Genomic DNA, 25,076 nt, shown 5'->3' with positions numbered 1-25,076 from the left:
GACTCCCACTCTTCTCTAACACAGAAGAGCTGGTGCCTTTGTGGTCAGTTTTGGTGGTGGTGGTGGTTGTTGTTGTTGTTGTTGTTGTATTGTTGTTTTCTGGCTTCATGGGGTTTGGTTTTTGTCTTTTTGTGTTACTTGGGAGTCAAACCCAGGACCTTGCACATGCAAGGCAAAATCCCTCAGTTGCCCCCTCATGGTTTGTTTTAGCACTGGTAGATTAGGAAAATCTTTGAAAGTGCTGGTTTATGGCTGCCTCTGGCAATAATGCCATCTATCCAGGCTTTATCCATTTATTAACACATTAAACACTCATGAGACTCTGACAAGGACCTGGCTCTCTTATCCACATTGTCCAGACTCCATGCTATAACTCAGGAATGAGAATAGGGTGAGACTCTGGGTGTGGTGGCTCACACTTTAATCCTAGTGCTGGGGAGAGATTGGCTAAGGTTCACTGGCCACAGTGTACATTAGCAAAAGGCCCTGAATCAAAGAAGAAGGTGTCTGAGAGAGTCATTGTCCCCATTACAGGGCAACACCATTTAAACTCCTCCAAATGAGACATTTATAACACACACACACACCCATATGCATGCATTTCACACACACAAGGTTCAGGGATCATAAAGAAAGAGCAGAAAGAAGGTAAGAGTCAGGGTAGTGGGTGTCTAGGAAAGACAGACATATTTGTCAGACATGACCGGGCTATTGCACACAAGAATTCACACTTGGCATGCACAAGACCTGCTCAAGCAAAAGCCAGCCAAATGCAGCCTGGGTAAGAGAGGGTCTCAAGAATTCCTCGTGAAATCTCCCCCCTAGCTGGCTACTGGCAGTTGGTATTTTCTGGGGATGGGGGGTCAGTTTTCTTCAAGGAGTTGGGAGATGGATACAGGTTAATCCCTGGAAGCTAACAGGCCAGCAAACAAGAGCATCTGTCTCAAGTAAGGGGAAAGTCAGGGACTAATTATTGAGGTTCTCTTCTGACCTACACACATACACCATGACACATAAGTTCCCAGATGAAGAGAGAGAGAGAGAGAGAGAGAGAGAGAGAGAGAGAGAGAGAGAGAGAGAGAAATATGGTAAGGCTATATCTTTATATCTTCTTGGAGCTGTTACGGGTTATAGGTTTAGGAGGACCCAGAGACTGTCTTCCAGTCTGACACATTCTCTTGGATTAAACTTCTCCCCAGGCCGATTGTTGGACATTCTTCACACCAAGGGACAAAGGGGCTATGTGGTCTTCCTGGAGAGCCTGGAGTTTTACTACCCAGAACTTTACAAGCTGGTGACTGGAAAGGAGCCCACCCGGAGATTCTCCACCATTGTGGGTAAGTGGCTCTGCTACCAGGGGCAAGGAAAATCTAGTAGGAGGGTGTGTGTGTGTGTGTGTGTGTGTGTGTGTGTGTGTGTTGTGCATGCATACCCATGTGTGAATGTGTGTGTGCATTCGTGTGCACGTGTGCGCAGGTGTGTCATGCAAATGTGTTATGCACATGTGAGTGTGCGTACATGTGAATGTGTGTGCATGTGTGTGTGTGTACGTGTGCATACCTCTGTGGGATAGTGACATGCTGTACACTTACTATAACTGATGGGGACAAATTGAAGCACAGACTGAGAGCACTGGTGGTCATTAATCACCCCTCAAAACAGGGCTGGAACCAGGGCAAAAGTTTATTCTATCTTCAGAATCCTCCTTCCTGGATTCTCTACCCCATGCCCAGACCCCAGGATCCCTTTATCCAATCAAGACCTGCTGTGGTGGCCTCTCGGTTCTCCAGGAGTCGCCTTGCCAGTTTAGAACCAAGACACAAGTCCTCAACTTGACCACAAGGTCACTACATACAACATGTTCCAGTTCCTCTCTGGCCCTCCTTTTCTCCTTCCTCATTCCTTCCCTCCCTCTCCTTCCAATATTGTCCCCCTGTCCCTCCAAACCTCAGCCTCTGCCCTGACCCAGTGACACATGCTCATGACCCCATGCCTAGACTGTGTGGAATTGTCACAGTCTAGTTATATTGCTATTATTATTTGATTTTTATAAATATCTGTTTATCTTGCCACACAGTAAGATCCAACGCAATGAGGGCCTGTTTGGCTCACCCTAAAATTCCAGTGCCAAGTGGGAGCTAAGAGCCTGGTAAATGCTGCTCCCCCAGCCTGGTAGCACATGCTTATAATCCCAGATACTTGGGAGGCTGAGTAGGCAAATTCAAGGGAAAGAACATCCTGGACAACTCAGTGAGACTTTCTCTCCAAAGTGTCACAGAACACTGGAGTTACAGCTAAGGGGTATATCTCAAACCACAGCATTGCAATAAATAAACAAAGAAAAAGTTGGTGGGTGTATTTGCTGATGCTCTTGTTCCTGTGACAAAATACAAAAGCAGTTTAAGGAAGGAAGAGGGTTTTAGGAGGGTACAAGTCCATCATGGTGGGGAGGGCCTGGCCGCAAGAGCGTGAGGCAGCCAATCACATGCATCCACAGTCAGGAAGCAGAGAAAGATGGATGCTGGGGCTCAACTCACGTTCTTTTTATTCAGCCCAGGACCCTGAACCTTGGAATGGTGCAGCTAGAGTGTGTTAGTTACCCTCATCTGATAATTCCTTGCAAGCATGCCCAGAGGTTTGCCTCCTGGGCAATCCTAGATCCTGACAATATAGAGCATCTCAGTGAGTGTTTGAGTGAGTAGATGCCACCGCCACTGCCCTGCACCTCAGGTCTCACTGGGTACCCCTCTCCACAGTGGAGGAAGGCCATGAGGGCCTCACGCACTTCCTGATGAACGAGGTCATCAAACTTCAGCAGCAGGTGAAAGCCAAGGACCTTCAGCGTTGTGAGCTGCTGGCCAAGTCCCGGCAACTGGAAGATGAGAAGAAACAGCTGAGCCTGATACGAGTGGAGCTGCTGACCTTTCAGGAGCGGTACTACAAGATGAAGGAGGAGCGGGACAGCTACAACGACGAGCTGGTCAAGGTCAAGGACGACAACTACAACCTAGCCATGCGCTACGCACAGCTCAGCGAGGAGAAAAACATGGCGGTGATGCGGAGCCGCGACCTCCAACTCGAGGTGGGAATGCCTGGGCTCTGGCTAAACTGAGGGAAGGGAAAAGAAACATCCTGGGGACTCACAGCCCCTAGAAGGGCACATGCAGATACGCCACACATCCCTCCACCCCCCAGCTTTGTGCCCCAGACAAGTGAAAGACAGAGGGTGGAGGATACAGCCTCTGCAGAGGGTGCTAGAGCCACCAGGCACCAGAGTGTCTCAAGCAGCTGGATTCATCCACCTAGACCCACTCTGCACTTGTGTAGACACATGTATGGTGGTCAGAGGGTGATAGCCTAGATCCGCCCTGCGCATGTGCAGGCTCGCGCACTAAAGGCTCATGGGAAGTTAGGGACCCTAGATCCACTCTGCATACGTACAGACTCAGGCACACAGACACTCTGTTCCAGGAAAGAGGAGAGAAGACATTGGAGATTTAGGGCTAAAGGTGTGTGAAGAGACGTGGGAGACCCACGGCCCCATATTATGATGCTCACGAAACTTAGTGGAAAAATGGGCAGCACGTGTTGGGTAGGTGTCAATTCCCAAGAGCCTGTATTTGCAGAGCTCAGCATGGTTGCTGGCACACAAGACAATCAATTATGTTTAGCAGAAAGCAGCCACCAGCCAAATGATTGTCATATTAAATGAATAACTCCTAAGTAGAAAAGTGGAAGGTTCACTCCATTTTGATTTTTTGTTTATCTGTTTGTTTTTATTCTTCTGAGTCAGGGTTTCACTATGTAGCCCAGGCTGGCCTTGAACCTACAGCCCTCATGGCTCAGACTCATAAATTCTGGGATTATGGGCCTGTATCACTGTGCTCTCATCTTTCCTTTGGTTTATTGAGGACCGCCATATTCCTAGCTCTGTTCCAGGTGTACAAGCCTTATCCCTAAGGTGCCCCATGGAACTCTGGGATAATCCACCCGATTGTTTGCGATGTAGTATATTAAGAATAGAAGATAGTGCCACAGATGACTGTTGACACCTGTACCCTAGAGCTCAGGAAGCTGAGGCAGGAGGATCACAAGTCTCCATGCCAGGTCAGCTCATGCTACCTAACAGGAGAGCAAGACTCTGTCTGACAGTAAGAAGGAGGATAAGGAATGAGGAGAGAGTAAGGGGTGCTGTTTATGGCTCCCCCAAAGGCACAGGAAACGCCATGGGAAATGGGACAGAAAGGAGGGAGAGCAGAGGAAGGGGTGGCAGGTACTGGAGTGCTGTCTTCCAGACTGGGTCATTGCACTCCTGAGCTCCCAGGAGCTATGATTAGACACACAAGGCTGGGCTCACTGACGTCTTGCCATGGAAGGGGGAAGTCCCCAGCCCTCCCTAAGGATCTACAAACAGCTCGTGGTTCCTGAAGGAAGGAGAGACTTCTTCTTCAGTGATGTAGCCATTGGTAAAGTGTCGTATTCCTGTCAGTAAAGCTTCATCTTTGCCCCTATAAAGCAACCCTAATGAAACTCTCTGGGTTCCCCAAAAGGGGGAAAACTAGTTGGGAAGAGAAAGGAGATCAGCAGAGTAGGAGGGGACAAGAGAGTTTAATAGGGTGAATATGACTTTAAAAATTAATAAAAGGTGTGCATGGGTAAAAATGTCATGATGAAACCCATTACGTATAATTATTACATGCTAGTCAATATCTTAATAATAAATAAAATTTTATTATCTTAATATAATTTAATATAATAATATTGTTTAATAATAAATAAAATAGACTGAGGAAGCAAGTCAGGGGCAGACATGTAAAACAACAACAACAACACACACACACACACACACACACACAAACCAGTCAGGGACCTCTTGGCTCCCTCCATCTTTTTAAATGGTTGGAGAAACAGTGAGCCTGGAACTAAATAAATAAATGGTGCAAAAGAAGGAGGGAGAGATGGTGCAGGTCCAGATCACCGGCACAGTGAGGACTCTGGGATTTATTTTCCCAGTGATGGGAAGCCACTGACGGATTGCAAACTGGGGAATGACAGCTGATTTATCTCTCAGAAGGCTTGCTCTGGCTGCAGGGTGGAAAGCAGACTTTCAGGATATTTATTAAGAACCTGCCATGAGTAAGACACTATGCTAAGCACTGCAGGGGGACACGGGGATAAATAACCTGAGCTCTGCTCCGGTCACGTCCAATTTAATGAAGTGGACTGGTCAGTAAACAGGCTGTGTGAATTCAGGGGACTGAGTCTTCATCAGCACGAAGCCGGGCATGGAGGGTGCATTCTCCCAACATGAGGGAGAATGAGGTGGGAGGATCACAAGTTCAAGGCCAGCACTGGCTATGTAACAAGTCTAAGGCCAGCCTGGGTGACACAACGGGGCCTTGCCTCAGAAATTACGGGAGGGCTGGAGCGAGGGCTCAGTGGTCAAGAGCACTTGATGCTCTTTCAGAGGGCCCAGGTTCAGTTCCCAGCACCCACACGGCAGCTCACACTGTCTCTAGCAGCAGTTCCAGAATATCTCACACCCTCTTCTGGCCTTCACCAGGCACATATGTGGTGCAGACACACATGCAGACAAAACACTCATATCCATAAAATAAATAAATCTTTTATTTGAGAAGGAGGTTCTTTCAGAGTTCAGATTTTCACTTCCAACTTTATGACCTTATTGGCTAGGGCCTTGGGGTTCATGTGTTGTTCCTTGATTTGTTGGTTTGTTGATTGTTTTTTTTTTTCTCACTTGTGCAAGAGATAAGGCAAATGGTATCTATGTCCTAGGACTGCAGAGAAAACACCATAAATCTTTAGCAGAGTAAGTTTCACACATGTGTGGGACTGGAAGTCTGGACACAACCTGAGACCACATTCTTGGGCTGAACATCAAAGATGTTAAACAGCAGTTGCTTTACAGTGATCAAAGAGAAGAAGCCTCTGGGTGCTTACTTAGGAGTCAGAAGCACCAGCCTGTTGCAGACACTTAGAAGTTTCCTTCTTAGAACTTTATTCTGAATTATGTTCCAATAGATAGATGGATGGAGAGAGAGAGAGAGAGAGAGAGAGAGAGAGAGAGATTAGGAGCATTGCCTGTGTCACAAAATGTATATGCAAGTGTATGTCTGAGTATAAAACTCAGAGGAAACTTCTGCCATACATCTCTCAGGCACCACTCACCTTGAATTTTCAGACCAGGCTCTCACTGGCCTTCAACTAACATAGTAAGATGGACTGGCTGACCAGTGAGCCTTCCCAGCACTTGGGTTATAGGCACACACCACCGTGCTTAGTTTTTGATGTGGTCACTGGGGATCCAAACTGAGGTCCTGATGCTCAGAGGGTAAGCACTTTGCCAACCGAGCCATCTATCTCCTCAGCTGTCTTCCCAGCATTCCCTGACAGCCATCCTCACCCCTCTGCTAATGCGCGTATTTTCAGATCGACCAACTCAAACACCGACTGAACAAGATGGAGGAGGAATGCAAGCTGGAGAGGAATCAGTCCCTCAAGCTCAAGAATGACATAGAGAACCGGCCCAAGAAGGAGCAGGTTCTGGAGCTAGAGCGGGAAAATGAGATGCTGAAGACCAAAATCCAGGAGCTGCAGTCCATCATCCAGGTGAGACACATCATCTTTATGTAGGTGAGGGCTAGGTGGGGCAAGCTGGGTGTACCTGCTGGAGGACAAATACCAAGTCCCAGCTTACTAGCTACAGGGTCACAGACAGTGTACATCAGCCTTAGCACCAGACCTCCTCCCAACATAAAGTAAGAGTGACTACAAACCATGCTGTTGGCAGAGGTTGACATTATATGACATGTTTTGGGTTTGTTGTTGTTGTTGTGTTGTTGTTTGATTGATTTTTTGCCAGACCTAGTGGTTCAGGTCTGTCATCCTAGCTGCTTGAGAGGCTGAGGTTAGATGATTGCAAGATTCAGGGCTCCCTAGGATAGCAAAATGTGTTCAGGAGCAACCAGGACAACTTGGTGAGAGAGTGTCTAAAATTTTGTAAGTTTGAAGATCAGTGGTAGAGCCCCTGCCTAGAATCCCCCAGTGAGGGGCTGGGGTGTGGCTCAGTGGTAGAGCCCCTGCCTAGAATCCCCCAGTGAGGGGCTGGGGTGTGGCTCAGTGGTAAAGCCCCTGCCTAGAATCCCCCAGTGAGGGGCTGGGGTGTGGCTCAGTGGTAGAGCCCCTGCCTAGAATCCCCCAGTGAGGGGCTGGGTGTGGCTCAGTGGTAGAGCCCCTGCCTAGAATCCCCAAGTGAGAGGCTGGGGTGTGGCTCAGTGGTAGAGCCCCTGCCTAGAATCCCCCAGTGAAGGGCTGGGGTGTGGCTCAGTGGTAGAGCCCCTTCCTAGAATCCCCAAGTGAGAGGCTGGGGTGTGGCTCAGTGGTAGAGCACCTGACTTATATGTGTGATGCCCTGGATTCAATCTGATGGCAGTGCCTTGAGCACTTATTATATATGAGAATACTTATAAAGGAAAAATGCAAATGAGAGTCACTATCCACATGGAAGCCAATGCCCTAGCTCTGAGGGAAGAGAATACTCAGGAAAACGTAAAGATCCCCAGACATTACACTGAATGCTATTCCATATGCGCCAAACTCAAGTGCCTCCCATATTTGTCACCGCAGAAATGTGTGGCTACAGAAAGAAATTTAATGCTCACTGAGGGCTAATGTTCCAAAATACATCTACAAGGGACGAAAACACATCTCGTCCTTATAGAATGACCCCCACGGCTGCCCTGGGGCTTAGTGCCATTGAAGCAGAGAATAGTCCTAGATTAGCGAGATCTGCTAATCTAGGCATTTCAGAGGGATAAGTGAAATGCAGAGGTGTTTCCCTTCTTGTCCCCTCTGAAGTGTCTTGACAAGTCACAGATGCTTCTCTGGGCTCCAGTAAGAGCTGGGACAGAGCGGTGGGCTCTGGGTTTCCGGCTCCTTTACAGGTAATAATCTCAAATGATAATAAATCACTGAAAGACCCAAGACAAAGCCCCTCGTGCATCCGCTGTTATGCCACAAAATCTTCCGCCATCTTGGGGCTGCCCGGAGGTAGCTCTTCCTTGTGTACTTCTTCTTTCTTGTAGTACTTCTTCCTTGTAGTACTTCTTCCTTGTGTACTTATCTCTCTGTCCCCAACCCCACCCAGGCTGGCAAGCGCAGCCTCCCTGACTCAGACAAGGCCATCTTGGACATCCTGGAACATGACCGGAAGGAGGCGCTAGAGGACCGGCAGGAACTGGTCAACAAAATTTACAACCTACAAGAGGAAGTCCGCCAGGCGGAGGAGCTGCGGGACAAGGTGGGAGTACTACGGGAGTCAGGGGATCAACAGCCAGCCAGTGCCTTTCTCAGCAGAACGCACAGATGCATGCTAACAGGAATTTCTGATGTCATACCCTAGTCTGAACTGCCTGTACTGCAAGTCCCAGCATCCAGCGCCATTGTGGTTTGTAAATGTGGGGGGTTAGTGCTGTCCCTGCCATCCCCTTACTGGTCCAAGCCACCAAGGATGTGTCTCCACAATCCATCCCTCAACAATCCACTGGTGATTGGCCAGCCTCCTCCCATAGTCCCTTTTGATCAGATAACTGGCAAACAAAACCAAATTAACACACCAAATTTGAGAGGGGATAAGCTAACTGTAGCCACTAAGCAAACAGCCATTGGACTAGGCTCAGACTGTAAAGTGCAAGCATAAAGATTTAGATTTCTATGAACCATTTTAAAAGCCAGGCATGGTGACACACAAACCTTATCTTAGTACTTGGGAGGCAGGGACTAGAGGATGCCTGGGGCTGCCTGACCAGCCAGTCAGTGAGTGATCAATGAGAGACCCTGTCTCAAGAAAAATAAGGAGAGTGATAAAGATATGTGATGCTGACCTCTGGCCACATGCATTCTCATTTGCATATGTGTACACATCACATACACACACCACACACACATAGCCACAGACACACAGATGCACACCACACACACACACATAGCCACACACATGCACACAAGTAGCTATATACCACACACACATAGCTACATACACACACTACACACACAGCCACATACACACACATGCACACCACATACATGTAGCCACACACCACACACATATAGCCACATATATATGCATACCACACACACACACTCGCGCACACACGCAGAGCCACATACACACACATGTACACCACATATGTGTAGCCACATATACTACACACACAGACACACACATAGCCACATACACACACACACACTCACACACGCGCACACACACAGCCACTATCCCTAACCTCTTAAAGAACCAGGATTGCATTGCTCTCTCACGTTGCTCGCAGTACCTGGAGGAGAAGGAAGACCTGGAACTCAAGTGCTCAACCCTGGGGAAGGACTGTGAAATGTACAAGCACCGCATGAACACAGTCATGCTGCAGCTGGAGGAGGTGGAACGGGAGCGTGACCAGGTACGGCGCCACCCTGCACGTGGCAGATGGTGAGGCTGCCCCGCAGTGCTGTGGCACACGAAGTCTATTTGCTTGTGGTCTATGTCATGTGGTCGATCTCCCTGACCGTACAGAGCTTCCTAATGAACCCATCGTCTCTGTCCCCAGCTCAAAGACAAATTCCAGATCGGGATAAGTGGGTCAGAATGCACGGACCGTAAGGGATCGGGGACGCCTGAGCTGCACTCCAGTGGCTCCCATAACAAAGCATGGTGCTTAGCTGGTCTCATAGTAAAATGAGAAAGTTGAAATCCAATCTTGCAGCTCAAAGCAAGGTATCCCCAGGAAGGCTCAGCGTTCTCATATGTACAATGGGTCTTGTTTCTACACTAGCATGGTATAGACCCTGAGGGAGGGAGGTTACACAGTCCTTCACAATGTCCCTGACACATGGCAAGAACAGGTTAGGGTTAGAGGATGCAGAAGTTAGAGATTGGGATGCCCCAAACTTCAGGGAGAAGCAGGGTGTGCTAGTGAAGGCTTCCCACCTCAGCATTTAGGAGACAGAAACAGGAGGGTCATAAGTTCAAGGCCTGCTGAGGCTACAACAGTGAGTTTAGCGTCAGTTGGGCAACTTAGGGAGACCCTGTCTCCAAATAAAAAGCAAGAAGATAGCTGGGGATGGGGCTTTAACAGTGGAATGTGGATGGGGTGTGGCTTAGTGGTAGAGCCCCTGCCTAGAATCCCCCAGTGAGGAGCTGGGGTGTGGCTCAGTGGTAGAGCATCTGCCTAGAATCCCCCAGTGAGGGGCTGGGGTGTGGCTCAGTGGTAGAGCCCCTGCCTAGAATCCCCCAGTGAGGGGCTGGGATGTGGCTCAGTGGTAGAGCCCCTGTCTAGAATCCCCCAGTGAGGGGCTGGGGTGTGGCTCAGTGGTAGAGCCCCTGCCTAGAATCCCCCAGTGAGGGGCTGGGGTGTGGCTCTGTGGCAGAAGCCCTGCCTAGAATCCCCCAGTGAGGAGCTGGGGTGTGGCTCAGTGGTAGAGCCCCTGCCTAGAATCCCCCAGTGAGGGGCTGAGGGTGTGGCTCAGTGGTAGAGCCCCTGCCTAGAATCCCCCAGTGAGGGGCTGGGGTGTGGCTCAGTGGTAGAGCCCCTGCCTAGAATCCCCCAGTGAGGGGCTGAGGGTGTGGCTCAGTGGTAGAGCCCCTGCCTAGAATCCCCCAGTGAGGGGCTGGGGTGTGGCTCAGTGGCAGAGCACACATCTAGTATTCACAAGGCCCTGGGTTCGATCTACAACTTCTCGGGGGAAGGAAGAGAAATGTACAGTGGGTCTCTTGGCTGATGCCTGTTCCAGAGGTGATGCTTTTCTCTGCTTTAGTTTGCTTTGAGTGAACACATAGCTCTTCCCTGGCAGGCCTTCCACTCCCGAGATGAGGCGCAGACACAGTACTCACAGTGCTTAATCGAGAAGGACAAGTACCGGAAGCAGATCCGTGAGCTGGAGGAGAAGAACGATGAAATGCGTATTGAGATGGTGCGGAGAGAGGCCTGCATTGTCAACCTGGAGAGCAAGCTCCGGCGCTTGTCCAAGGACAGCGGCAGCCTCGACCAGGTAGGCCCAGCTGGCCATGTCCCCATACCCACAGCCAGGTGTCCTCCCAATCCCTGCTGAATCCCAGGGAATCCTAGCTCACACTATCATCATTGTGTCCCCTGCCCCCACTAACATGTGTGTATCTGTCTGTGTCTGTGTGTCTGTGTATGTATGTCTGTGAGTATGTCTGTTTGTGTTTGTGTGTGTGTGTCTGTCTGCATGTGTGTCTGTGTGTATATGTTTGTGTATGTGTCTGTGTGTGTCTTTCTGTGTGTGTGTCTGTCTGTGTGTCGGTGGGTGTCTGTGTGTGTATGTTTGTGTGTGTTTCTGTGTCTGTGTGTCTGTCTGTGTGCAAGTCTCTGTGTGTGTCTCTATGTGTGTCTCTGTGTGTGTGTGTGTCTCTCTCTGTGCCTCTGTGTGTCTGGCTGTGTATGTGTGTGTGTCTGTGTGCCTGTCTGTGTGCATGTCTCTGTGTGTGTGTCTGTGTGTATCACTGTGTGTCTGTGTGTGTCTCTCTGTCTGTATGTGTGTGTCTGTGTGTGTGTCTGTGTGTGTGTCTCTCTGAGTGTGTGTGTCTATATGTGTGTGTCTGTGTCTCTGTGTGTGTGTGTGTGTGTGTGTGTGTGTGTGTGTGTGTGCCCAGGCCTCTGAGATGGCTGGGTGGATAAAGGTGCTTGCCCCCAAGCCTGATGACCTCAGTTCCACTCCTGGGACACACACAATCCCAAGAAGGACTCCAAGTTAGGAGTTTCAGTGACATTCCAGGCTGGCCGCCGCCTGGCTGAGTAACTCAGATCACTTTTCTAACTTTCTGTGCCTCTCAGTGGATCACAGCCAGCAGCAAGCCTTCCCTTGGCACTCTCTGGCAATGTGGAAGGTCACCAGGATTAAGATACCCGGTGCTTGTTAAAGTCACTGGTGCCCATGGGTGAACACTCATTAGTAGACAGAGAGGCAAGTAAGACTAACATCTCCCAGGAGCCCCCTTGACACCTAGACATAAAGGAACACTACTGCCATCTCTACAGGTGACACGTGATTGCTATAGCTGAGGGTCTCCCAGACTCTGTCCTGAGCAGAGACTGAATAAGAATACAACAGCCTAAGATGGGTCAAGTGTTTACCAGGCAGTCCTGAGGAACTGAGTTCAATCCCCAGAAGATGAGTTTAAAAGTTGGGGAGGGGCAAGCATGGTGGTGGGTGCTTGTAGTCTCAGCACTGGGGAGGCGGAGACATACAGATTCCCTGGGGCTCGCTGCTCAGCCAGTCTGTACTATTGGGTGAGTTCCAGGTTTGATAAGAAGGATAGAGACAGGAGAGAGAGAGAGAGAGAGAGAGAGAGAGAGAGAGAGAGAGAGAGAGAGAGAGAGAATAGAACAACCATGATGGAAAATGCCATGCAATTAAATTTTCAAAGAAAGAGAATATAGAATTGGGAGTTGGGCACAGGCAACGCTGTGGTATCTGAACTGTGTTGTATATTTCAAGTTCAAGGGCATCATGAACCCATGAAGGAAGCCTTCTCTTTGGGGTTCCAGAAAGACTCATTGCTTGAAGAGTTCTGGAGGCCATGGGCCCCACCTGGAAGGCCCCTAGTCAGACTTCTCCTGGCCACATAGACCACTCAGCTTCCAGTCTTGCCAATGTGCCTCTTTCTCAGGAAGACCTTCCCTGACCCCTGTAGAGGAACTCAGGAGTTCCGGGGCTATGATTTCATCCTCAGAATGTGACAGCTATAATTTGTGCGAGCCTCACACAGGCCCCTCTACAGTAAGCCCAGCACCAGACACAAAGCTCCTCCGTGAGTAACCTCTAGATGTCTTCATGAAGCTAGAGTCTCCTCACCCATATTGGGCCAGGAGCAGCACAGATGGTAGCCTAACCCTGGAGATGGCATGAGCCAAGACCAGGAGGCAGACGCGGCCAGCAGGTGGCCAGCAAGTGATGGTCTCAAATATCTGTTGGACTGGAAAGCATGAGAGATAGGAAGAAGGAACAGACCCATGTCAAGATGTGCTGATGAGCCATGACATTCAGGTGAATATTCAGGGAGTCAGAAAAGAACGGCCCAGGCTGAGTGTCACACTTGGGTCCGGGGGGGGGGGGGGGTGGAGAACTGTACCATCAGTCAGTTTGCCTTGTGCGCAGTACCAACCTTCCCTCATGTTCATCCCTCTTGTCTAGAGTCTGCCTAGACACCTTCCAGCCACCATCATCTCACAGAACCTTGGAGACACCAGCCCCAGGACCAATGGCCAAGAAGCTGATGATTCTTCAACCTCAGAAGAGTCTCCCGAAGACAGCAAGTACTTTCTGCCTTACCACCCGCCCCGGCGCCGGATGAACCTAAAGGGCATCCAGGTACCCAGGGGCATGGGTGGGAAGCAGATGATGGCATGGGCACCCCATACAGGCTCTGCTTGGGTGTGACTTGACCTGTTACAGTCCTGGACAGAAGTCATGTTTGCTTGCAGGTGTTCATTTGTTTAGAAAGCAAGACCATGCATAAGAGAATTGTCTTCAGATTCCCTTCCCAGGCCCTATGTTGGGAGCTCACAGCACAGCACTGTCACTTTGGTTGATACCCAGGGAGATCCAGGACATGTGGCTGGCTCTGAGGGAGTTCATGAGCCAATGGTTGGGTAAATGGGAGGATGGATGGGTGGTTACACCAATGGGTAAATGCATGCATGCGTGAAAGTTTGGGTAAGTAGGAAGATGAAAGGATGGATGTTTGGGAAGATGAGTGGATGATGGATGAATGGCTAGTTACATGGATGGATTGATTGATGGATGGAAAGATGGATTGATGAATGAATGGATTAATAATGCCTGGATGGGATGGTGGATGATGGAAGACTGGGTAGATGGATGGATGGTTACAAGAATGAATGGTTGATGGATGAGTGAGTGAATGGATTGATGGGTTAAGAAATGAATTATTACATGAGACATGGGATGGTGGCTGTATGGATAGATGGGAAGATGGTGGTTGGTTGGATAGTTACACAGAACAATGGTAGATTTGTGGTCAGGTGGATGGACTGTTGAGTGGATAATGGATGGATGCATGAATGGATAGATAATTATGGATGCATGAATGGATGGATAATTACATGAATGGGCAATGGATGGATGGATGGATGGATGAATGGATGGATGGATGGAAATGGATGTGTGGAAGGATGATGGGTGAATAGATGATAGACTGATGGGTAACTAGATAGATTAATGGATAAAGGGATGGATGATAAGTGGCTACATGAATGAATGAATGAATGAATGGTTACATGATTTGAAACAGATTAATTGATTAATGGTTGGATGATAAGTGGATGGATGGATGGATGGATGGATGGATGGATGGATGTTTAATGAATAGATATGTCGATGAGTGCGTATGTCCATGCATGGATGGATGACTCATTGATAGGTGAGTGTAGAGTAGATGAATGGGTAGATGGATAGTTACATGGATAGAACACCTCATCAGAGTCTAGTTACTGCTCCCTCTCTGTGCTAATGGGAGAGGGTAACACATGGATCAAAGGTGACAGTCAGCTTCTCTGAAGCCCAGCCTCTCATGGAGGTCCTTGCACACAAGTCAGCTTGGCTTCTGTGCTTCAGGATTTTAGAGCCCTGTTCAGGGCCTCCCTTGGAGGGGGGCTCATCTGGGGTAGCATTTGTCTGATCCAGGCCTGGGGGAAGAGAGGCCACATCTCGTCCCAACTGCAGGAGCCTGGCATCAAATGTATGGCCCAAGCCAGGCAGCCACAGATCAGGCGGTTTGTTTTATTTTCCTCTTAGCTGCAGTGACATGTGTCTGGGGCCCTGTTTGATTTGTGTCGTCTGTCTTGCATCTTCCCCTCCCCTCTCTTTCAGCTGCAGAGAGCCAAATCCCCCATCAGCATGAAGCAAGCATCTGAGTTTCAAGGTTAGTAGGCTGTCCAGATCCTTTTTGCCCTTGCTCATCTGTCACCCTCCCCCTCTCATTCCATCTGTTCCTCCTGCCGCAATGACATGACCGACCCCACGAGTTCATCCTGGGTGAGGCCTCCAGGGTATCAGGGTGCAGCGTTTCAGCCAGTGAGTAAGTGCTGCTCACCATCACTCAGCATGCGGGACTCCGTCCACCAGAGCATCACCTCTGTGGCTCTCCTGACCAAATGAAGCATCTTAGTATTTATTTTTACATGAGCATTTGTGTGTGGGGTGTGTGTGTGTGTGTGTGTGTGTGTGTGTGTGTGTGCATGGCTTGTCTGTACAGAGACCCCAGGCTGCCTGGGGAATCTTCCTCAATTGTTCCTCAACTTTATTCACTGAGTTTGGGTCTCTCAGTTGAACCAGAGCTTTTAAATAAGATAGCTAAGTATAGCTAGCTGGGTTGCTCCAAGTTGTCTCCACTTTCTGAATACCAGAATTACAAGCCATGCCTCCCAAGTATTTACATAGATGCTGGGGATCCAAACTCAGGTCCTCACACTTATACAACAAGTATTAGCTACTCTACCTACTAGGCCATCTCCCAAACTCCTGGACTGAGCTCATCAGCAAAGGGACTTTTGAACTTCCTCATCCAGGATTTTGGCTGGCAGTGCCCAGATGTGTAAGGCTACAAGTTGAGTCACAAATTCCTGGCTCTCTGAAGCATGCTGTCTTCAAGGTTCTTCTCACCTCAACTCTAGGAGTAGCTGTCTAGGGAAGATTTGCAAGACAAACGAAGCTCCTGCTATATGGCAGGTGCTGGAAGGTTCCAGAATGTGCCCCCACAGTCCGTAAACTCAGATCATGGTCACAGGAAGAAGATGGAAAGTGCCCAGGGCCACCCCCAGGAAGCAGTTGAAAGAAAATTGGAACATTCATTTAAATTGACTCTGAAAATGGAAGAATTTAAGTCCACAGATATAGTCTGTGCAAAGAGGGGCAGAAAGAGCAAGGAAGACCTGGGGCGTTTGGGGGTACAAAAAAAGAGTGTTAAGAGTGAGACCCCAGACAGACAGCAGCCATAAAACCCAGAGGTCCATCCTGACGGCCTTAGCTCTGTTCTACTGTAGTGACTTTAGGGATGGTAGAAAAGAATAGTACAGACCTAAACTCTGACATCTGGTTGAGCTCCCTTGAAGCTTAGCTACATCAGGTGTCTCAGTGACATTCTTGATCCAAATGTGATGTGCAAAGGTCCTGGGACCTGTGGCACACAGACAAAACAGCTCCCAAAAGGAAATGAAAGGACCAGAGTCTGTGATTTTCATCACTATTAACCAAGCCTGGTAGGCAGCCCACTGTGAGGATCTAGGAGCACATGAAACTTTAATGCAAGGCTTCTCTCACAGTGCATACAAGTGCATACATAACGGGCACCCACATGGCGGTGCACACACGTACAGGTCTAGGCACCTTGGGATACAGATGCCTTGTAGGTGGCAGTTCAGTCACACAAAAGTTGAGAAAGATGGTCATACAAACACCAAGGAGCCCCTGAAGAGCAAAAGACAGCATGGAGGGCTTTGCTAAGGAAGTGACAAGCTTGTCACTTTTTTTTTGCTATGCTCTGCCATCAGCTCACCTTGTTGAGCAGGGAAAGGTTTGGTGATGGGAACATGGATGTGAGGAAGCATTGGGTAGAGGTAGGAATGTCAGGGGGACCCCTCTGTGAGTCCTCAAAGACAGGTGACATGGTTTAGTCTTGACTGGAGCCAACCTTGGCCAGCCTGACTTGGGGCAGGATGTGCTATCCTGAAGAAAAGAAAAAATAGCGCCACCTGCAAGAGAATGAGAAGCGGAGGTTTTACTGATGTTGCTTCCTGGGTCTCCACAGGGGACAGACGAGCTTCTGATTTGCTCAGTCTCCTGCCCACCCATGTCAGGAGAATCCCAGGCAGAGGCTTTAACTCCGCTTCCCTGCCCTTTTCTCTCCCCTCTGTTTTCTGGGCCTGCTTCTCCCTCTCACCCGGGGCTCTGATGAGGACAGTCAAGGGGCACGAAGAGGATTTCACAGACGGCAGCCCCAGTTCCTCCCGCTCGCTGCCTGTCACCAGCTCTTTCTCCAAGATGGTGAGCTGCCATAATTCCCACTCCACTTACACACCTCAGAATCCCCGGGCTGAGCCTGAGGCCCCACTGATGTTTATTTAAAGAAGTTTCCCTTTCCCCAGCCCAGCAATGTATTCACACCTTCCTACTACCTAGATTCCCGATTTAACACCTGGTGGGAGGAGGCGTTGGGCCTCCTAAGGGGCGGTGGCAAACAGCACCAATTCGGCAGCTTGACAGCCTCATGCAACCCCGGGCCACTGTTCTGGGAGGCTTTGGGCAGGGTAGGGGCTGCTGGAGCAGCAGGAGAGGGTACACCCCCACTCCTGTACAGAGCTGGGCAGAGTCCCGGCATTCCGTTACATCCAGCTATCTATTTGTAACCCGCAGAAGGCACAAGATTAGATATTCTAAGCCTGAGGGGTGCCCTGGGAAAAATGTCAGCTCAGCTTCTCAAATCAGACCCTGAGGGAGGTAGAAATTTGGTAATGAATGTACAATAACGGTCTGGTATCAGCTCCCGTGCCAAAATCCAAAGTCCTTGTCCCATCCACCGTCCCACACCTTCCTTCCCCCCCCCTCCTCAAAGCACCCTTCTTCACACCCACCCTATCCAAAGCAGAGCCCGCAGCTGGGGAGTACAGAACCCAGTCTGTGCAGGGTCATGAGGCCTCGGCTCTGCCTCCCCAGCTCAGCGGTTCCCGTCTGCTTCTCCCCGCGAGCAGCTGTGGAAGCAGCTGTGCTCCGAGCTCTGCTGACTGCCCCAGGGCTGAGCCCAGCCTCCTCCAGCCAAGGTCATACCAGCGACCAGCTTGTACAGCCCAAGCTTCCCGAGTAGGGGTGGGAACATCCCAAGTTAAATTTAGTTCCCGTGTATATAATATTTATGCCCGCCGAGGCATCGCAGATAAATATCCCGTAACACAGCTGTGCCGCGTTCACAGCAACCCCATCGGAGCCGCAGCAGTATCATGTCAATCACCGCAGAGCCCCCGGGAAATGACTCCATAGTCAGACGCTGCAAGGAAGATGCACCACACCGGAGGTGAGTGGCAGGTGGAGGCCTTGGCTACCTGGCTGACCCTGTCTCCAGGTCCCCATATTGGTATGAACTCCTTAAGCCTCTCAACAACAACGTTAGAAGCAAAGGCGAGAGGGACCCACTGTCCACATGGGATAGTTGAGGCTAGGAGATGGGGAACCACCCTCTTCATAAGCGTGGTCCACACTGACCTGTGAGAATACCTGCTCGGTCCCCCAAAGGGCGCACCCTTCTGAACAGCTGTGTTCAGGGACGTTACCGAAGTCTCACAGACCCACCCACACCACAGTGGCTAGCCAAGGGTTCATCCCACCTACTCCTGCCTAGAGGGCGCTTTGATGCCTCGGAGCCATCTGAGCATGCGTAGGGGGCAAATGTGTGGTGTGAATAGCACAGTCCACTTGGCCCTTTGGGAAATTTGTACCCAAGGCTGGCCTCTCACGGGCAATCTCCCTGCTTCTGCCTCCTGAGTACTGCGACCGGCCAGCACCACCATGTCTAGCTCCACCCGTGACACACACACACACACACACACACACACACACACACACACACATACACACTGCCCTGCTCTTTTTGCATCCTGTGCTATTGAGAGCGGTTTCTGTAGACCACTAGGGCTGCCTTCCTGCCGGTGTAGCCCCTCTTCCTCGCCTATCCCGCTTCATCCCACCCTACTCGCCCCCCATCCCCTTCCATGCTGGCCTCTTAGAACCAAGGCCCGACGGAAAGCCAAAACATTCTAGATGTTTCCCCCACCTGGTTCACCTGAACACCAGTGTCGTCTCAGCCCCGGATTGTTTCTTACAGCACGGTGGAAGAAGACAACGATAGCTGCGGGTTTGATGCCTTAGACCTTGATGGTACGTATCTGTCAGGGGCTGGGGTGTGGCTCAGTGGTAGAGCCCCTGCCTAGAGTCCCCCAGTGAGGGGCTGGGGTATGGCTCAGTGGTAGAGCCCCTGCCTAGAATCCCCCAGTGAGGGGCTGGGGTATGGCTCAGTGGTAGAGCCCCTGCCTAGAATCCCCCAGTGAGGGGCTGGGGTGTGGCTCAGTGGTAGAGCTCCTGCCTAGAATCCCCCAGTGAGGGACTGGGGCGTGGCTCAGTGGCAGAGCTCCTGCCTGAATTCCCCAGCAAGGAGCTAGAGGCATGCCTTACTTGGTCTAGAGTTTGCCTAGCATGCATGAAGCCCTGGCTTCCACCCCAGCACCACATAACCTGGGCTTGATGGCACACTCCTGTGATCCTAGCACTTGTGGGTTGGGGGGGTGGGGGCAGGAGTATGTGAAGTTCAGGATCATCCTCCACTACTTAGAGAATTGGAGGCCAGCTTGGGCTACATGAAGTTGGAGGTAGAGGCCAGGAGTGAATTTTAGGACATAGTCCTCATGTTGGGGACACTGAGACTCAGTCATACTCAGGCTATATGAAAAGCAGAAATGAGGGCCTGGACTTCAGAGATACAGAGTATATGTATGATCCCAATGACCTGCCCCTTCCAGCCAGGGATCCCTACTCAGTCCCTGTCCCAACATCCCTGCTGACAGAGACCATGGTGTTAGTGCCACGAACCCAAGGCATATGCCTAGCTGGATCACCGAGAGGGAGGAGAGCTTAGAGATGGGCCCGTGCCCCAGGTGTCGCCAGACCCCTGCTGGAAGGCTAGGCTCAGCACCCTTCAGACGCACCCTACCAGCACACACATACACATTCCAGTCCTCCCCAGCCCCATCTGTGCCCCTGACTAGCAGAGGCCACCAGCAGATAAAATGGAAAGATTAGCGTTCCTCCATAATTGGGGACCGTCACAAGTTATCGAGTGTTAAAGAGAGGTTAGCACCTAATGGAGGCTGGGTAATGAAAGGGACCAAGAGTTTTAGAACGGAGAAACTGGGAAGCGAATCCTGGGCAGGTATCCAAAGTATGTTGCGAGTGTCAGGGAAAATTCCTGGCAGAATTGGCCTTTGTTATCAGCCCCAAGCAGGACCAGTCTGTCCCTCACCCTGGTGGCTCTATTCCAGTGACAATCTATCTCCCCCAGGAACTTACAGTCCAGTTAAGGTGGGAGAAGAGGATAAAGACCCCAGGGCTCTCAGACCCAGAAAGTCAGTGGAGGAGGGCGGGGAGACCACTGGGAGGTGGGGGTGCTAAAGTGAGAACCCTGGAGTCCACTCCCAAGACAGAGTTGAGAGCTGAGAGACAGCTCAACTGCTGAGTTCTTGCTCCACAATCCTGAGGACAGGAGCTCAGATCCCAGCATCCTCACAGAAAGCTGGGTGTCCCTGCAAACATCTCTCACCCTATTCTGAGGGGCATAGAGACATGGCTGCTGGGCCTGGCTAGCCTCCAGCCTCTCTGAGAAGGCATGAGCCCTAGGTTTGGGGAGAGACCCTGCTGCAAAGGGGTAGACAGGAAGTGATAGAAATACCAGATGCCCTCTTCTGGTAGCTCCTAACTCCCTACACACAGACATCTAGTGAGGCTCCCTAAGAGGAGAAGCAGGGGGGTGTCTAGTTTGAACTTTACCTGCCCTGATGGCAGGAGATAGGCAGAGTGTAGTAAGAGCTGCAGGGTTCTGACCCCAGATGGAGGCAGGAGAATGGCAAGATTGAGGACAGCCTGAGCTACATGATGCAACCCTGCGCTATGCCTTTGGAGACTCTTCCCAAATTCCAGTCTACAGGGCTATGCTGTTATTAAGCTCCGTGCTGGGGGAGGAAGGTGGTCCTAGGTGCTCTGCCTGGTGCTCCCAGGTCCTGACAGACCCTCACTCCTCTGCAGATGAAAATCACGAACGTTACTCCTTCGGACCCCCCTCCATCCACTCCTCCTCCTCCTCACACCAGTCAGAGGGACTGGATGCCTACGACCTGGAGCAAGTCAACCTCATGTTCCGGAAGTTTTCTTTAGAAAGGTATGGAGACAGGGCTGGGGAGATGGATCTGTGGATGTAGTACTTGCCACATGAGCATGAAGACCTGAGTTCAAATCCCCAGAGCCCACACAAAAATCTGAGTGTGGTGGCATGCACTGGAAATCAGCAAGCCCCAGATCCAGAGAGGCGACCAGAAAATAATGGGGATGGCGGAACAACACCTGAGCTTGACCTCTGACCTCCACAGGCACCGAGATAGAGAGAACAGGGGTCGGGTCGGGGGACTTGATGGAAGGGCCCAGGGATAGGACAGAGGTACCAGGGATAGGAGTGGTCAAATGAGGGCTTAAGAATGGGACCCAAGACCCAAGACCCTCATCTTCTCACTTCCTTAAGACAGGGGATCATCTATGTGCCTTAAGACTAAGCCCAGGGACTCAGTCACAAATCAGTTCTTCAGACTAGGAATGTGGCTCAGTTGGGAGGGAGCTCACCAGCATGCATGAATCCCTGGGTTCCACCCCAGCACCACATGGGGCAGGCAATGGAATCCCAGAATTCAGAAAGCAGAGGCAAGAGGATCAGAAGGTCAAGGTTTTGCTCGGCTACCTAGAGAGTTGGAAGCTAGCCTGTGCTACATGAGACCTATCTAAAAGTGGGGCAAAGAAAAAAAAACTTGACATTGTTGGGTAGTGGTGAAACACACCTTTAAACCTAGTACTCAGGAGGCAGAGGCAGGCACATCTCTGAGTTCGAGGCCAGCCTGGTCTACAAAGTGAGTTCCAAGATAGCCAAGGCTACACAGAGAAACCCTGTCTTTAAATAAATAAATAAATAAATAAATAAATAAATAAATAAATAAGAGGGGGGAGAGAAGAAAGGGAAGGACACCTAGACACACGGAGGAAGAGAAGGGGCAGGTAGTTATTTCTACTTCCTGCCGACCTCCTGCAGTTGTGAGTCCCTTAGAACCCAGAGGCCCCCAAGCCTCAAGGACATACACTGACATGCCACCAGCATTCTTCCCCAGCCTGCTAGCATGGTCAGCTCTTCTGTGTGAGTCCAACTGCCTATTTTATGTCCCAACTCAGGCCCTTCCGGCCATCGGTCACATCTGGGGGTCACGTACGGGGCACCGGCCCCTTGGTCCAGCACACAACTCTGAATGGCGATGGGCTCATCACCCAGCTCACCCTGCTGGGCGGCAATGCACGCGGGAGCTTCATTCACTCTGTCAAGCCAGGCTCACTGGCTGAGAGGGCCGGACTACGTGAGGGCCACCAACTCCTGCTGGTGAGACAAAGAGGGAGAAGCTGTGGGATGTCCCCAGGCCTTTCTCTTCTATGCAGACGCATGCGCACACTGTGTGCGCCTAGAGACACATGCAGCCCCGTGGCACAAGATGCCCTTGTGTCTGAAGAAGGATGCTCCGATGGGAAGTAGCCTTAGCCCCGCCCATCGGCAGAGCCAAAGAAAATGAACTGCTTGTTCTTGCCCTATAGTTGGAAGGCTGCATCCGAGGCGAAAGGCAGAGCGTCCCACTGGATGCGTGCACAAAGGAAGAGGCCCGTTGGACCATCCAGAGGTGCAGTGGCCCCGTCACCCTGCACTACAAGGTCAACCATGAAGGTAAGGCCTGAGCCGGACCTGGTCCATTCAAGGGTAGAGTACAGGACGCATACTCAGCCTCCCCCTTGCTCCATCTCTGCCCCATGAGAATTGAGCTGAACCTCAACCCAAGAGGATAACAGGTGGGGTTGAAGACGCTCTGTGTCACGCGGAACCAAATCCACAGACCTCCTAGGGAAACAGAGGATATGGCTCCAGCAGCCTGGCTCGCTCCTCTCCCTGCACGGGTGACATCTGTCTCCTCCGTCATGCTTCCCAGCCCTCTACAGGCAGAGACTCTGGGCCAAGCACATCCGGACCCGCTGATAGGCAGGCAGCCCTGCTGCCCCGCCTGGCCCAGCCCCCCAGCAGCACTGCTTGCTGCCTGGGTGATGACTCGGATTCTCATTCTCACCTCTGGGTTTTCCTGCGTGATTGCCTCTGCAGCTGGTTCTTATTTTTAACCACAGTAATCATGAATATTTGAGCAGAGCATAAATAGCCAGCCAGCTTCTCCAGCCGCTTTCCTGCCCCTTCCCAGCAGCACCCTGGTGCAAAGGCTGGCACTATGGAGCCCAGTCACCCCCCACTCATGGAATTTGCTCCTATCAACTCCTTAGGCTGGGCTTTCCAGCCTGCACCAAAATAAATAAATCTCTAGGGGAACATCTTGACCCTTGGGCTACAGGGCTGCAAAGTGAGTTGCGCCCCCTACAGGTGAATGGTAGCATAGCCCTCCAGACTGAATTTGTGGGAAAGGCCCCCAGCCCCAAAGTAGAGCCCAGATTCAGGGATGTTGGGTGGTACTAGAGAGTCTGATTCAGGGATGGACAAAGCTAGGACACCCCTGAAGGACCCCATATGGAATCTCTGTTTCTTCATACCAACTCAGCTGCCCAGAATGCCCTTTGGCTATGAATGACCTACTAGCACCCTGCCAGTTACAACTCCCCCTTTGACCAACAACCCTCTGTCATTGGGGCTATTTGGGGATATAAATTATGGGTGTATACCGTAGATGTTCACTGACAACTTGCAGCATTTATTAGATTCACACTATAAGCCCTGAATGCTCCCAAAGTTACTTGCAAATTTTTACTCAAAAGACCAGCAACATTTGGCCGTAATAACACATGCAGCATTTGGCAGTAACTGCTAAAGCTTCTACACAGATTCACAATGACCTGGTGACTCGGCTTCTGTATCTGTTTCCAAGAGAAACGAACACATCTGTCCACCAATAATAACGTATCTGAGTATTGCACACCAGTGTGGAGTACTATACAGCAATGAAAAGGGATGTGTGTCACAGTATTGTGTCTTATAACGTTGAGCAGTATCAGCCAGAAGCAAAGGAGTTCATGATACTTGTTTCCACTTTTGCAACATGAGCTAGGACTGCAGCAGTCGGGATAAGGTTAGCCTGAGAGAGCCTACCGGTTTCCAGTAGGAGCTATCTGCATATATGCATTTGCAGAATTTCATTGAGTTGAAGGATGCATATAGCCTACTGCATGTTAAGTACCACAGTTAAGTAAATGCAGAAAAGACATGGAGACCAGAATACAGATGCTAGTTAGCCATTGTGACTCAGCACAGATTTTAGCTCCAGGCTTTCCTGGAAGCTGAAGGGAAAGAGGAAACCCCTCACTGGCATGGCTGCCCACTCACGAGGAGGAAGACGGGCACTCAGACGAGGTATCTCCAGGGTGCTGACATTTTTGGATTACGTACTCCTCAGGATACCGGAAGCTGCTGAAGGAGATGGAGGATGGTCTGATCACATCAGGGGACTCGTTCTATATCCGTCTGAACCTGAACATCTCCAGCCAGCTGGATGCCTGCTCCATGTCCCTGAAGTGTGACGATGTGGTGCATGTCCTAGACACCATGTACCAGGACAGGCACGAATGGCTGTGTGCACGAGTCGACCCCTTCACTGACCAAGACCTGGACACGGGCACCATCCCCAGCTACAGCCGGTGAGCAGGGGATAGGCTGCCAGACCACACTCTGGGCCAGCAGCTCCCTCAGCCTGAGGAACTGGAAGATACGGGCATCTCCTTCTCTGAGAGGGTCCCTTGCTCTTGTAAGAACAGTACAATGTTCTCACAAAGCGTCCTACCATCCTCATTCCATCCAATGACCACCAAGTCACTGTGGGACTCTATACAGGGGCTCTATTACTGAGCCACATCCAACCCCTCACTGTGGGACTCTACACAGGGTCTCTACCACTGAGCCACACCCCAGCCCCTCACTGGGGGACCCTACACAGGGGTTCTACCACTGAGCCACACCGCACCCCCTCACTGGGGGACCCTACACAGGGGTTCTACCTCTGAGCCACACCCCAGCCCCTCACTGAGGCAATCTAGGCAGGGGTTCTACTACTGAGCCACACCCCCAACCTGTTTTACTTTTTTTTTTAATTTGCAATAGAGTTTGACAGAATTACCCAGCCTGAAATTGA

At 50.7% G+C, this 25,076-nt stretch overlaps 1 protein-coding gene across 2 annotated transcripts in view; it reads left to right on the top strand.

Moving 5' to 3' along the window:
* The window catches only part of Card11 (caspase recruitment domain family member 11), a 129,490-nt gene that overhangs the window by 92,218 nt on the left and 12,196 nt on the right, over positions 1–25,076 (top strand). For both annotated transcript variants that reach the window (XM_076923542.1, XM_076923543.1), the window contains exons 4-18: positions 1,200–1,337; positions 2,757–3,082; positions 6,451–6,630; positions 8,168–8,320; positions 9,351–9,476; positions 10,867–11,064; positions 13,231–13,407; positions 14,929–14,980; positions 17,018–17,100; positions 18,024–18,124; positions 18,932–18,984; positions 20,902–21,034; positions 22,087–22,288; positions 22,498–22,624; positions 24,345–24,585. In XM_076923542.1, the coding sequence (XP_076779657.1) occupies positions 1,200–1,337; positions 2,757–3,082; positions 6,451–6,630; positions 8,168–8,320; positions 9,351–9,476; positions 10,867–11,064; positions 13,231–13,407; positions 14,929–14,980; positions 17,018–17,100; positions 18,024–18,124; positions 18,932–18,984; positions 20,902–21,034; positions 22,087–22,288; positions 22,498–22,624; positions 24,345–24,585 (2,290 nt within the window). The remainder of the gene's footprint in view (positions 1–1,199; positions 1,338–2,756; positions 3,083–6,450; positions 6,631–8,167; positions 8,321–9,350; positions 9,477–10,866; positions 11,065–13,230; positions 13,408–14,928; positions 14,981–17,017; positions 17,101–18,023; positions 18,125–18,931; positions 18,985–20,901; positions 21,035–22,086; positions 22,289–22,497; positions 22,625–24,344; positions 24,586–25,076) is intronic.

The sequence above is a fragment of the Arvicanthis niloticus genome, chromosome 24 (assembly GCF_011762505.2).
Source record: "Arvicanthis niloticus isolate mArvNil1 chromosome 24, mArvNil1.pat.X, whole genome shotgun sequence".
NCBI classification, from domain to species: domain Eukaryota; kingdom Metazoa; phylum Chordata; class Mammalia; order Rodentia; family Muridae; genus Arvicanthis; species Arvicanthis niloticus.
Note: the sequence above shows the minus strand (reverse complement) of the source record. Positions and strands in the feature narration are given on the sequence as shown.